General features: G+C 41.1%; 1 protein-coding gene across 1 annotated transcript in view; it reads left to right on the top strand.

Annotated features, from left to right (window-relative positions):
- The first annotated feature begins 2,330 nt into the window (after window positions 1–2,330).
- mfn1a (mitofusin 1a) overlaps window positions 2,331–12,840 on the top strand; it is a 52,931-nt gene continuing 42,421 nt past the window's right edge. Inside the window, exons 1-3 of the mRNA XM_039004443.1 lie at window positions 2,331–2,585; window positions 2,801–2,920; window positions 11,190–11,366. Of these exons, the coding sequence (XP_038860371.1) occupies window positions 2,331–2,585; window positions 2,801–2,920; window positions 11,190–11,366 (552 nt within the window). The remainder of the gene's footprint in view (window positions 2,586–2,800; window positions 2,921–11,189; window positions 11,367–12,840) is intronic.

Below are 12,840 nucleotides of genomic sequence, written 5' to 3'. Positions count from 1 at the left end.
CACAGGAATTAAATCATCAACATGTATTGATCACATCTTCACTAATGCTGCAGAAATTTGCTTTAAAGCAGTATCCAAATCCATAGTATGTAGTGATCATAATATTGTAGCCATATCTAGGAAAACTAAAGTTCCAAAGGCTGGACCTAATATAGTGTATAAGAGGTCATACAATACGTTTTGTAGTGATTCATATGTTGATGTAAATAATATTTGCTGGTCTATGGTGTGTAATGAGGAGCAACCAGAAGCTGCACTTGACACATTTATTAAATTGCTTATTCCAGTTACTAATAAGCATGCAATCAAACCTGTTTGGGCGCATGAACAGCTAGCGGGACACCTACGACAACATCCGGTGAAATAGCAGAGCGCGAAATTCAGAATACAAAAATCGTAATATTAAACATTCATGAAAATACAAGTGTCATACATCATTTAAAAGCTTAACTTCTTGTTAATCCAACCGGGTTGTCAGATTTCAAAAAGGCTTTACAGTGAAAGCATACCATGTGATTATCTGAGGACAGTGCCCCACATCAAAATACTTTCTCAACCAGCACAGGCGTTACAAAATCACAAATAGCGATTAAATAAATCACTTACCTTTGAAGATCTTCCTCTGATTGCAATCCCAAGGGTCCCAGCTACACAATGAATGGTCATTTAGTTCAATAAAGTCCTTCTTTATATTCAAAGATTCTGTTTAGTTGGCGTCAATGATCTCAGTAATCCACTCGTTCAACGTGCATACAAACGAATCCATAAAGTTACCAGTAAAGTTCATCCAAACAAGTCAAACGATGTTTCTAATTAATCCTCAGGTACTCTAATATCTAAATAAACAATAATATTTAAGACGGAGAATAGTATGTTCAATAGGGAAGATAAATAACGAAGAGCACGCACCTCATTCACGCGCCAACAAAACTACTTTTCTAATGAGAGACACCTTGTAGTTTTTCCAACTACTTGCTAATTTGTCAAAAAAACAAGCCTGAAACCCTTTCTAAAGACTGCTGACATCTAGTGGAAGCCATAGGACCTGCAATCTGGGTCCTATCTATTTGTATTTCCCATAGGCTAGCACTGAAATGGCCTGTGACCTAAAAAAAAAACATTTCCGAATGGATTTTCCTCGGGTTTTCGCCGGCCATATCAGTTCTCTTGTACTCACAGACATTATTTTAACAGTTTTAGAAACAGAGTGTTTTCTATCCAATGCTACCAAGTATATGCATATCCTAGCTTCTGGGCCTGAGTAACAGGCAGTTTACTTTGGGCACATCAGTCACCCGAAATTCCAAAACAGGTTAAAGGCTGTGTGGGTATAGCAAGATACAACAACAAGTTCACCCACTTGGAGACAGATAGAGGAAGAGTGTCTGACCCCTGCTACATTGGCATCTATACCTTATATTAGCCCACCTAAAGCTTTGCTAGGTCTCATAAACAACCCTTTCATTAAAAACACTTTAAATATATGAATGGAAGTCTGTAAACAAACAGAAGGGCTTAGATCTATATGTGAACAAACACCTTTCTATAATTACCCCATCTTACCCAAAGCCCTGAGAGATGGTATTACATTTTCTTGTTTCAACAAAGGCATTAAAACATTTGGTATCTCTATAGAGAAGGTGACCTAATATCCTTTCAACAACTGGCATCTCATTTTCAGTTCCCTCAACTCATTTCTTCAAGTACCTACAGGTTTTTGAATTTACTGATGTCTGGTTGGACTTTCAGCAGTTTCTAGAGACGTCACCTTAGCTGCCTCATTATTACTTTCTTCATTAATGTATTATTATTATTATTTGTTTTTGCGTTGAATAATTTATTTTATAGCATGGAATGTGAAGGTCATTCCGTTTCTTTTTTTGTTGTTAATCAGTGAAGCTAATACCGGTAAAGGGGAGGGGAGTGTTCATGTGTTGGGGAGGGAAGGGTTTTGCACGATGTGCCCCCATGTAGCATGGTGTTTTGTGTAGGTGGAAAGAATAACGGGGCATTTTCTGTGTCATATTTTGCTGATTGTATGGAGGCTTGCGTCCCTGCATCAACTACAGAGGGCTGAACCAGATTACGATCAAGAATCGTTACCCACTACCCCTGATTTCCTCTGCATTGGAGTTGGTCCAAGGGTCCCAATTCTTCACCAAACTGGACCTCTGCAACGCTTACAATCTGGTGAGAATCAGGGAGGGAGATGAGTGGAAGACTGCCTTTAACACCCCAGTGGCAACTATGAGTATTTAGTCATGCCCTTCGGATTATCAAACTCACTGGCAGTCTTTCAGGCATTGGTCAATGACAACCTGAGGGATATGATGAATAGGTTCGTCTTTGTTTACCTCAACAACATCTTGATCTTCTCCAAGACCCTTCCGGAACACATACTGCATGTCCGCCAAGTCCTGAGATGCCTCCTGCAGAGTCAACTATATGACAAGATAGAGAAGTGCGAGTTCCACGTATCCCAGGTTTCCTTCCTGGGTCACATTATCTCTACCGCAGACATCCAAAAGGACCCCGTAAAGATTGAGGCGGTCGTTGACTGGCCCCGTCTCACCTCACTCAAGCAGGTCCAGCGGTTCCTCGGGTTTGCCAATTTTTTTCTGACATTTTATACGCAACTTTGGTTCGGTGGAAGCGCCTCTCGCGGTCCTAACCCACAAGTCCCAGACCCGTTTTTGATAGACCCCCGAGACTGACAGGGCATTCATGGAGCTCAAGGGACATTTCACCTCCTGGACCCATTCTCATTCTTGCTGATCTGACTCGTCCCTTGGTGGTGGAGGGGGACTCCTCGGACACCGGAACAGGGGCGGTCTATTCACAGCGGATCGAGGAGGACAAGAAACTGTATCCATGCGCCATTCTCTCCAAGCGGTTCTCGCCAGCGGAACGCAACTACAATGTAGGTAACCGGGAGCTCTTGGCAGTTAAGTGGTCTCTTGAGGGTTAGAGACACTGGTTGGAGGGGGCACCTCATCGTTTCGCAATCTGGATGGACCATAAGCACTTGGTATCCATTCAAGAAGCCAAGAGAGCCAAACAGCTAAGGTGATAGAGCAACGACTCTGGAATAAATAAAAAAATGTGTATGGGTGGAGAGAGGGTTGGTTTTTGCAGGTTTACTGTTTGGATTGTCAATACTGCATGTGTTCTTGGCTGCCGTGCCGTTGCTGTGTCGGAATCGATTGTGAGTTGAACTTGGGTATGCCTTCCCATAAGGGAGTGCCCGGGGTTGGCTTGCGTTTGGCTCTGGCACGGCCATGGCACGATACAACAGGATATAATGTGATGCCTAATACTAATTTTTACTTGCAGTCATTAGCGGCCATTAGAATCTATGTTTCTTTTTCCTTCCTTTTTTAGGATCCCATGAAATATGTCTGGCATGTAATGGACATAAACAAATGACTTTTTTTAAATGAAGAGACAAAGTTTTGAACAATTGAATGCAATGAACTGAGCAGGCTGGGCTGACATGCTTATAGCCTTGCTAGGACTTTAAAATATGAGCATGCATTTATAAAATAATTTGCATTTTATTGCATGACATAAGTATTTGATACATCAGAAAAGCAGAACTTAATATTTGGTACATAAACCTTTGTTTGCAATTACAGAGATCATACGTTTCCTGTAGTTCTTGACCAGGTTTGCACACACTGCAGCAGGGATTTTGGCCCACTCCTCCATACAGACCTTCTCCAGATCCTTCAGGTTTCGGGGCTGTCGCTGGGCAATACGGACTTTCAGCTCCCTACAAAGATTTTCTATTGGGTTCAGGTCTGGAGACTGGCTAGGCCACTCCAGGACCTTGAGATGCTTCTTACGGAGCCACTCCTTAGTTGCCCTGGCTGTGTGTTTCGGGTCGTTGTCATGCTGGAAGACCCAGCCACGACCCATCTTCAATGCTCTTACTGAGGGAAGGAGGTTGTTGGCCAGGATCTCGCGATACATGGCCCCATCCATCCTCCCCTCAATACGGTGCAGTCGTCCTGTCCTCTTTGCAGAAAAGCATCCCCAAAGAATGATGTTTCCACCTCCATGCTTCACGGTTGGGATGGTGTTCTTGGGGTTGTACTCATCCGTCTTCTTCCTCCAAACACGGCGAGTGGAGTTTAGACCAAAAAGCTCTATTTTTGTCTCATCAGACCACATGACCTTCTCCCATTCCTCCTCTGGATCATCCAGATGGTCATTGGCAAACTTCAGACGGGCCTGGACATGCGCTGGCTTAAGTAGGGGGACCTTGCGTGCGCTGCAGGATTTTAATCCATGACGGCGTAGTGTGTTACTAATGGTTTTCTTTGAGACTGTGGTCCCAGCTCTCTTCAGGTCATTGACCAGGTCCTGCCGTGTAGTTCTGGGATGATCCCTCACCTTCCTCATGATCATTGATGCCCCACGAGGTGAGATCTTACATGGAGCCCCAGACCGAGGGTGATTGACCATCATCTTGAACTTCTTCCATTTTCTAATAATTGCGCCAACAGTTGTTGCCTTCTCACCAAGCTGCTTGCCTATTGTCCTGTAGCCCATCCCAGCCTTGTGCAGGTCTAGAATTTTATCCCTTACACAGCTCTCTGGTCTTGGCCATTGCGGAGAGGTTGGAGTCTGTTTGATTGAGTGTGTGGACAGGTGTCTTTTATACAGGTAACAAGTTCAAACAGGTGCAGTTAATACAGGTAATGAGTGGAGAACAGGAGGGCTTCTTAAAGAAAAACTAACAGGTCTGTTAGAGCCGGAATTCTTACTGGTTGGTAGGTGATCAAATACTTATGTCATGCAATAAAATGCAAATTAATTACTTAAAAATCACACAATGTGATTTTCTGGATTTTAGATTCCGTCTCTCACAGTTGAAGTGTACCTATGATGAAAATTACAGACCTCTACATGCTTTGTAAGTTGGAAAACCTGCAAAATCGGCAGTATGTCAAATACTTGTTCTCCCGACTGTATATGGACACTTAATCATCATGGTGCTTTTTAATGTTAAGTTTATAAACATTGGTTGTGGTAAGTACACTAAGCAAAAAAAGAAATGTCCCTTTTTCAGGACCTTCTTTCAAAGATAATTCATAAAAATCCAAATATCTTCACAGATCTTCATTGTAAAGGGTTTAAACACTGTTTCCCATGCTTGTTCACTGAACCATAAACAATTAATGAACATGCACCTGTGGAACAGTCATTAAAACAGCTTACAGACGGTCTGCAATTAAGGTCACAGTTATGAAAACTTAGGACACTAAAGAGGCCTTTCTACTGACTCTGAAAAACACCAAAAGAAAGATGCCCAGGGTCCCTGCTCATCTGCGTGAACGTGCCTTAGGCATGCTGTAAGGAAGCATGAGGACTGCAGATGTGGCCAGGGCAAGAAATTGCAATGTCCGTACTGTGAGACGCCTAAGACAGAGCTACAGGGAGACAGGACGAACAGCTGATTGTCCTCGCAGTGACAGACCACGTGTAACAACATCTGCACAGGATCGGTACATCCAAACATCACACCTGCGGGACAGGTACAGGATGGAAACAACAACTTCCCAATTTACACCAGGAACGCACAATCCCTCCATCAGTCCTCAGACTGTCCGCAATAGGCTGAGAGAGGCTGGACTGAGGGCTTGTAGGCCTGTTGTAAGGCAGGTCCTCACCAGACATCACAGGCAACAACGTCGCCTATGGGATCAAACCCACCATTGCTGTACCAGACAGGACAGGACTGGCAAAAAGGGCTCTTCACTGACGAGTTTCGGTTTTGTCTCACCAGGGGTGATGGTCGGATTCGCGTTTGTTGTCGAAGGAATGAATGTTACACCAGCACAATGGAGGCCAGCACAATGGAGCGGGATCAATTTGGAGGTGGAGGGTCCGTCATGGTGTGGGGCAGTGTGTCACAGCATCATCGGACTGAGCTTGTTGTCATTGCAATCTCAACGCTGTGCGTTACAGGGAAGACATCCTCCTCCCTCATGTGGTACCCTTCCTGCAGGCTCATCCTGACATGACCCTCCAGCATGACAATGCCACCAGCCATACTGCTCGTTCTGTGCGTGATTTCCTGCAAGACAGGAATGTCAGTGTTCTGCCATAGCCTGCGAAGAGCCCGGATCTCAATCCCATTGAGTACATCTGGGACCTGTTGGATCGGAGGGTGAGGCCTAGGGCCATTCCCACCAGAAATGTCCGGGAACTTGCAGGGGCCTTGGTGGAAGAGTGGGGTAACATCTCACAGAAAGAACTGGCAAATCTGGTGCAGTTCATGAGGAGGAGATGCAATGCAGTACTTAATGTAGATGGTGGCCACACCAGATACTGACTGTTACTTTGATTTTAACCCCCCCTTTGGTTCAGGGACACAACATATTTACACATGTTAAGTTTGCTGAAAATAAATGTTGACAGTGAGGACGTTTCTTTTTTTGCTGAGTTTATAATTGGTAAGTGGGGAAATAAAATAAAAAAATTATAATTTTATTGGCTTAACAGGTAAATTTATACATGGCTAAAAGAGAAAGAATATAATATCTATTGTTTACAGGAAACTCGTTCTACAAATATATATGAGGTTGGGTGGAAAACGGAATGGGAGGGAGAAATATATTATTGTCATTGGCAAAGAAACTCTAAAGGGGTGATTATACTAATTAATTCAAACTTTCATTCGATTGTGCAAACGGATCCGCAAGGAAGATGGATTATTTTAAATATGCTATTAGACCAAAAACAGATCTGGCTAATTAATCAATGGGCCATATAATGATCCACACTTTTCCAAAATATATATAATAATCTATTGTGTTCACAAGCCACAAAATAATCTATTATTATGGTGGGAGATTATAATACGGTTTTAAGTACCTCAATGGATCGTAAAGGAAATCATTATACAAACTATCACCCTCAAGCACAATTTCTTATGGCTGCAATCCCGTTAACGGGATCGATATGACAACAGCAGGGCGCCAAATTCAAACAACAGAAATCTCATAATTAAAATTCCTCAAGCATACAAGAATTTCACACCATTTTAAAGATACACTTCTTGTTAATCCCACCACAGTGTCCGATTTCAAAAAGGCTTTACAGCGAAAGCACCACAAATGATTATGTTAGGTCACCGCAAAATCACAGAAAAACACAGCCATTTTTCCAGCCAAAGACAGGAGTCACAAAAAGCAGAAATAGAGATAAAGTGAATTACTAACCTTTGATGATCTTCATCAGATGACACTCATAGGACTTCATGTTACGCAATAAATATATGTTTTGTTCGATAAAGTTCATATTTATATCCAAAAACCTCAGTTTAACATTGGCGCCATGTTCAGAAATGCCTCCAAAATATCCGGAGAAATTGCAGAGAGCCACGTCAAATAACATAAATACTCATCATAAACTTTGATGAAAGTAAAAGATACACTTGTTCTTAAAACTTCTTAAGACTAGGGGGCGCAGTTTTCGCTTTTGGCTAAAAAGGCGTACCCATTTGAAACTGCCTATTTCTCAGCCCCCGAAACTAGAATATGATTAGGATAGAAAACACTCTGAAGTTTCCAAAACTGTAAACTTTTTTGTCTGTGAGTTAAACAGAACTGATATTGCAGGCTAAAACCTGAGGAAAATCCAACCAGGAAGTGGCCCTGTTTTTGAGACCTCTCTGTTCCCATGCATCCCTATTGCCCATATAAAGGGATATCAACCAGACTTCTTTTTCTATGTCTTCCCTAAGGTGTCAACAGCCTTTAGACATAGTTTCAGGCTTTTATTTTGAAGGAGGAGCGTGAACGACCACATTGCGTAAGTGGATAGGTGGGGGCTCTCCGAGTGATTTTTGCGCAAAAGTGAAAGGCAGCCATTGTTTCTCTCGGTCCTAGTGTTTTTGCAGGGTGTTTTTGCAAATATCTATCGAATAGATATTTGCAAAAACACCCTGAAGATGGATTATAAACAACGTTTGACATGTTTTTGTGGACATTATGGATATCATTTGGAATTTTTTCTGGCGTTGTCGCGAACGCTCTTTCCGGTGGATTCCTGGGCATAACGCAGCAAACAAACAGAGGTATTTGGATATAAAAAATATCTTTATGGAACAAAAGGAACATTTGCTGTCTAACTGGGAGTCTCGTGAGTGAAACCATCCGAAGAGCATCAAATTAAACGATTAATTTGATTGCTTTTCTGATTTTCGTGACCAAGTTACCTGACGCTAGGTGTTCTTATTGTTTTGTCAAGCGATCGATAAATTTACACAAATGCAAGTATTGCTTGCGCTGTAAAGCATAATTTCAAAATCTGAGACGACAGATGGATTAACAAAAGGCTAAGCTGTGTTTCGCAATATTGCACTTGTGATTTCATGAAATTATATTTTATTATATACCGTTCGCGCTAGGCTAGGCTATGCTAGTCAGCGTTTCTGATGACAATTATCCCGGATCCGGGATGGGTGGTTCAGAAAGGTTATTGCAACCGCTGTGTCAGATTTCAAAAAGCTTTACGGCAAAAGCACAATATTCAATAATCTGAGAACAGCGTTCAGCCACAAAAGGAAGCCATACAGTTACCCGCCAAATTGTGGAGTCAACAAAACTCATAAATAGCATTATAAATCTTTACTTACATTTGCTGATCTTCGTCGGAATGCACTCCCAGGACTCCCACTTCCACAAGAAATGTTCGCTTTGTTCGGTAATCATTTATGTCCAAATAGCTATTTTTGTTAGCGTGTTTAGTTCACTATTCCAAAGGCACACTGCGTGAGCGCAAAATCCAGACGAAAAGTCAAAAGAGTTCCATTACAGTTTGTAGAAACATGTCAAACGATGTTTACAATCAAACCTTAGGGTCTTTTTATAATAAATCTTCAATAATATTCCAACCGGACAATAGCGTATTCATTACAGAGGAAAAAGATGGCCGCGTGACCGCGCAGTAAACAACGCATTGGCCTCAGCCTAGTCCACTTGTTGAAACAGCTCTTATTCAACCCCCTTCCACAATAGAAGCCTCAAACAACTTTCTAAAGACTGTTGACATCTGCTGGAAGCCTTGGGAAGTGCAATCTGGCCCCATAGACACAGCATATTGGATAGGCAATCACTTAAATGAAACTACAAACCTCAGATTTTCCACTTCCTGGTTGGATTTGTCTCAGGTTTTCACCTGCCATATGAGTTCTGTTATACTCACAGACATTATTTTAACAGTTTTGGAAACGTTAGAGTGTTATCTTTCCAAATCTACTACTTATATGCATATCATAGCTTCTGGGCCTGGGTAACAAGCAGTTTACTCTGGGCACCTTATTCATCCAAGCTACTCAATACTGCCCCCCTTTCCCAAAGAAGTTAAACCTCTCACTAAAAGCTTCACACATACATAAATTATACTTAAACCCAAAATGGTTCTCCAGTGGATTATTAAGAAAGGCTCATCCTTTCTTAAAAAAATGCCTTTTTGCCTTCATACAGATTACAACTTCTCATTTCCGACTAATTGAAAATGAAATTTTGTTTAAAGTATCGCCCTTTCTTCAACAAGCCATACAAAGTTGGTTATAATATCAGTTTTATCCTCCAGAAAAGATAGAACAAATGTTGTGGTTAAACTCAAATATACTGATTAATTTAAAAAAAACATTCTTCATGGAAAAAATGTAAATTTTTTAAATTATATTCATTAATGATATTATGAATAGAACAGAGGAGGTAAATCACATATGCAATTATAAAAAATATGGGAATATGTGCTCAATCCGAATTTACAACCAACTGATTGCAGCACTACCACAAAAATGGAGGAGGCAAGTAGAAAAGGGAGAAGATAAGGAACTTGTTTGCCTGCCATATATTAAAGATATAAAGTGGTTGAAAGGAACTGGCATAAATAGAAAAATATACCAGTTTCAAAAAAAATTGACGGCTGCGCCATACAGGTTGCAAAATAAATGGGAGGAGATTTCCGATGTACCAATTCCATCTCATATGGTTTATGAACTGGTCCAAAAATCTTCACTCCTGGAAGGTCGCTTTCTTTTTATGTGACTTAACCAACTAGGCTCGTTATTTAACAATGTTATTCATATCTACGGATGGCATACACAAGTTTGTTATTAAGGCACATGAAAGTTCACATGTTCGAGAAGGCATTTCTGCCAAAAAATGCAGTGTGATAAAAAAAAAAGTTTATCTTCAAACGGCTCTCCTGTGAAGTAGTGACCTGCGACAATATGCCTAGTTTCCTGAAATGGGTCACATACTGTATGGTGAATACCTTTTGAAAGTATTATTTTAAAGTGGACAGGGATTTGCTGGCTTCTTGCTTTCCTTGGGTTTGTGATCAACTATATGTATTTTATCTAATTAATCTGATTCTTGATAACTGTCCTTGGTTCAGAATTATTGAACAATGCCCAAATTTGGGAAAACAAAAATGTTTATCTTGGGAAAGGAACTATTGAAAGGTGAAAGAGGCACATTGTCCCTCAGTGCTAACTAGCTAACATTGAACCTATTTGGTTATCTTTAGCTAGTTACGATAATCGGTGTGTATTGCTAGTACTCTATGGATTAGGATTACGGTTCATTTTTTAGCTGGCATGTCTAAATAAGACTCCGCTTCGCCAGATGATTACATCAAGTTAGCCAGGTGTGTCTGACGATGATTACGACTATCTATTGTATAATAATGCCAAAATATTTGTATCTGGAATTTGTCTTTCAGCATCAGTAGAACACTTCCGACTCTCCTCCACCAGTCATACAAGGAGAATGGTCTAATGCCTCCCATCAAAAAGAGATCTGGCCCAAGCAAGCACAGGTTACACCTGAAGCATGAGGGCTTGCAGCGAGTGGTGAACTTCATCAACAACTATGCAGAAGATAGTGTTACCAGGACGCCACCCAGGAAACAAACACTTTGGTGGAAAGCTGATGCCATCCCATGTGACAAAGCAGCAGTGTGGCGTCTCTACAAGGAATCGATGACAACACTTGGTATGTAAAGCATAAACAACAAGTTTTGATTATTTAATTGACCTCCAATATGATTAAAACTACTTTTATTGATCTCACATTATTTCTGTATTTTCCAGAGGTACGTATAGACGGGCAATGTGTTATCATTTTAACTTCCACTTTCCAAGATGATGTTTCTGTATGCAGTGCTGCTGCTCTGCACATGTGTACCTACAATACCAGTTTGTGCTCTGGTATTGTATCTGGAGGACCATGCACAAGCTCCACCACGTTCTGGAACTTCACTTCCTGATCACAGGCCACACCAAGTTTGACCCCGACTGGTTCTTCGACCTCATCAAGCAGCGCTTCAGAAAGACCATAGTGAACACTTTGTCTGAGATTGCTAGTGTTGTGAAGGACAGCACTGTGACAGGGGTCAACATCCCACAGCTGGTTGGACTGGAGGATGGTACAGTGCTAGTGGAAAGCTATGGCTGGCAACAACACCTGCCTCCGTACTTCAGGCCACTGCAACAGTTCAAGCAGTACCAGCACTTCAGGTGAATATTATTTTCATTGCATTGTATGAGGTTATCCTGTTGAGGACAGAGGGCGCTGTTTTCACTTTGGGGGAAAATCGTGCCCAATTTAAACGGCCTCGTACTCAATTCTTGCTCGTACAATATGCATATTATTATTACTATTGGATAGGAAACACTCTCTAGTTTCTAAAACCGTTTGAATTATATCTGTGAGTAAAACAGAACTCCTTTTGCAGCAAACTTCCTGACAGGAAGTGGAAGATCTGAAATCGATGCACTGTTCTAGGGGCTGCCTATTAAAGTCCTTGATATTTATTAGTTTAGATGCACTTCATACGTCTTCCACTAGATGTCGACAAGCAGTGAGAGAAGAAATTGAGTGTGTAACTTGATCTGGGCTCGAATAATAGCTCTTGGCATGACGTGTCACCAGTTTCCTGTTTTCTGGAGAGCGCGAGAAGGGACCTGGATTTGCCTTCTGATAAGCTGTCGTTATGGACGACTAATATCTCCGGCTTTGATTTTATTTGATACATGTGACAATATCATCGTAAAGTATGTTTTTTCAATATAGTTTAATCAGATTATTTAAATTTTTTCGGGAGTTTTGCCGTGTTCCGTTCTCTGAGTTTGTTGACGATGGAGAGATTCGCGCCACTTGGCAAGTGTGCTTGCTAAATCGAGAGGGAAAAAGGCCGTTCTAAAACCAAACAACGATTGTTCTGGACAAAGGACCCCTTGTACAACATTCTGATGGAAGATCAGCAAAAGTAGGACCCATTTTATGATGTTATTTCATATATCTGTCGTACATGTGAACTAGTCGTTTGCGCCCAGAGTTTGGGCACTCTCTCGCTATACCTAAGCTGGATGTCGTAATGAAGTTATTTTTTTAATTCTAACATGGCGATTGCATTAAGAACTAGTGTATCTATCATTTCCTATACAACATGTATTTTTTAGTTATGTTTATGAATAGTTATTTGGTCAGAATATGTGTGTCAGAAAAAGTGTCAGAAAAATATCCGGACGTTGTGGGAAAAAGATGCTACGTTAGCACAATGTATAACCACTGATTTCAGCTCTAAATATGCACATTTTCGAACAAAACATAAGTGTATGTATAACCTGATGTTATAGGACTGTCATCTGATGAAGCTTATCAAGGTTAGTCAAAAATTATATATATTTTGCTGGTTTATTCGCTATCGCTAACGTGCCTATTGCTATCGCTAACGTGCCTTGATGAATGAATGCGGTAGTGTGGTAGGCTATTGTAGTAAGCTAATATAATGCTATATTGTGTTTTCGCT

Source organism: Salvelinus namaycush, chromosome 11 (assembly GCF_016432855.1).
Source record: "Salvelinus namaycush isolate Seneca chromosome 11, SaNama_1.0, whole genome shotgun sequence".
NCBI classification, from domain to species: domain Eukaryota; kingdom Metazoa; phylum Chordata; class Actinopteri; order Salmoniformes; family Salmonidae; genus Salvelinus; species Salvelinus namaycush.
The sequence above is the reverse complement of the archived record's forward strand: the minus strand, read 5'-3'. Positions and strand labels throughout refer to the sequence as shown.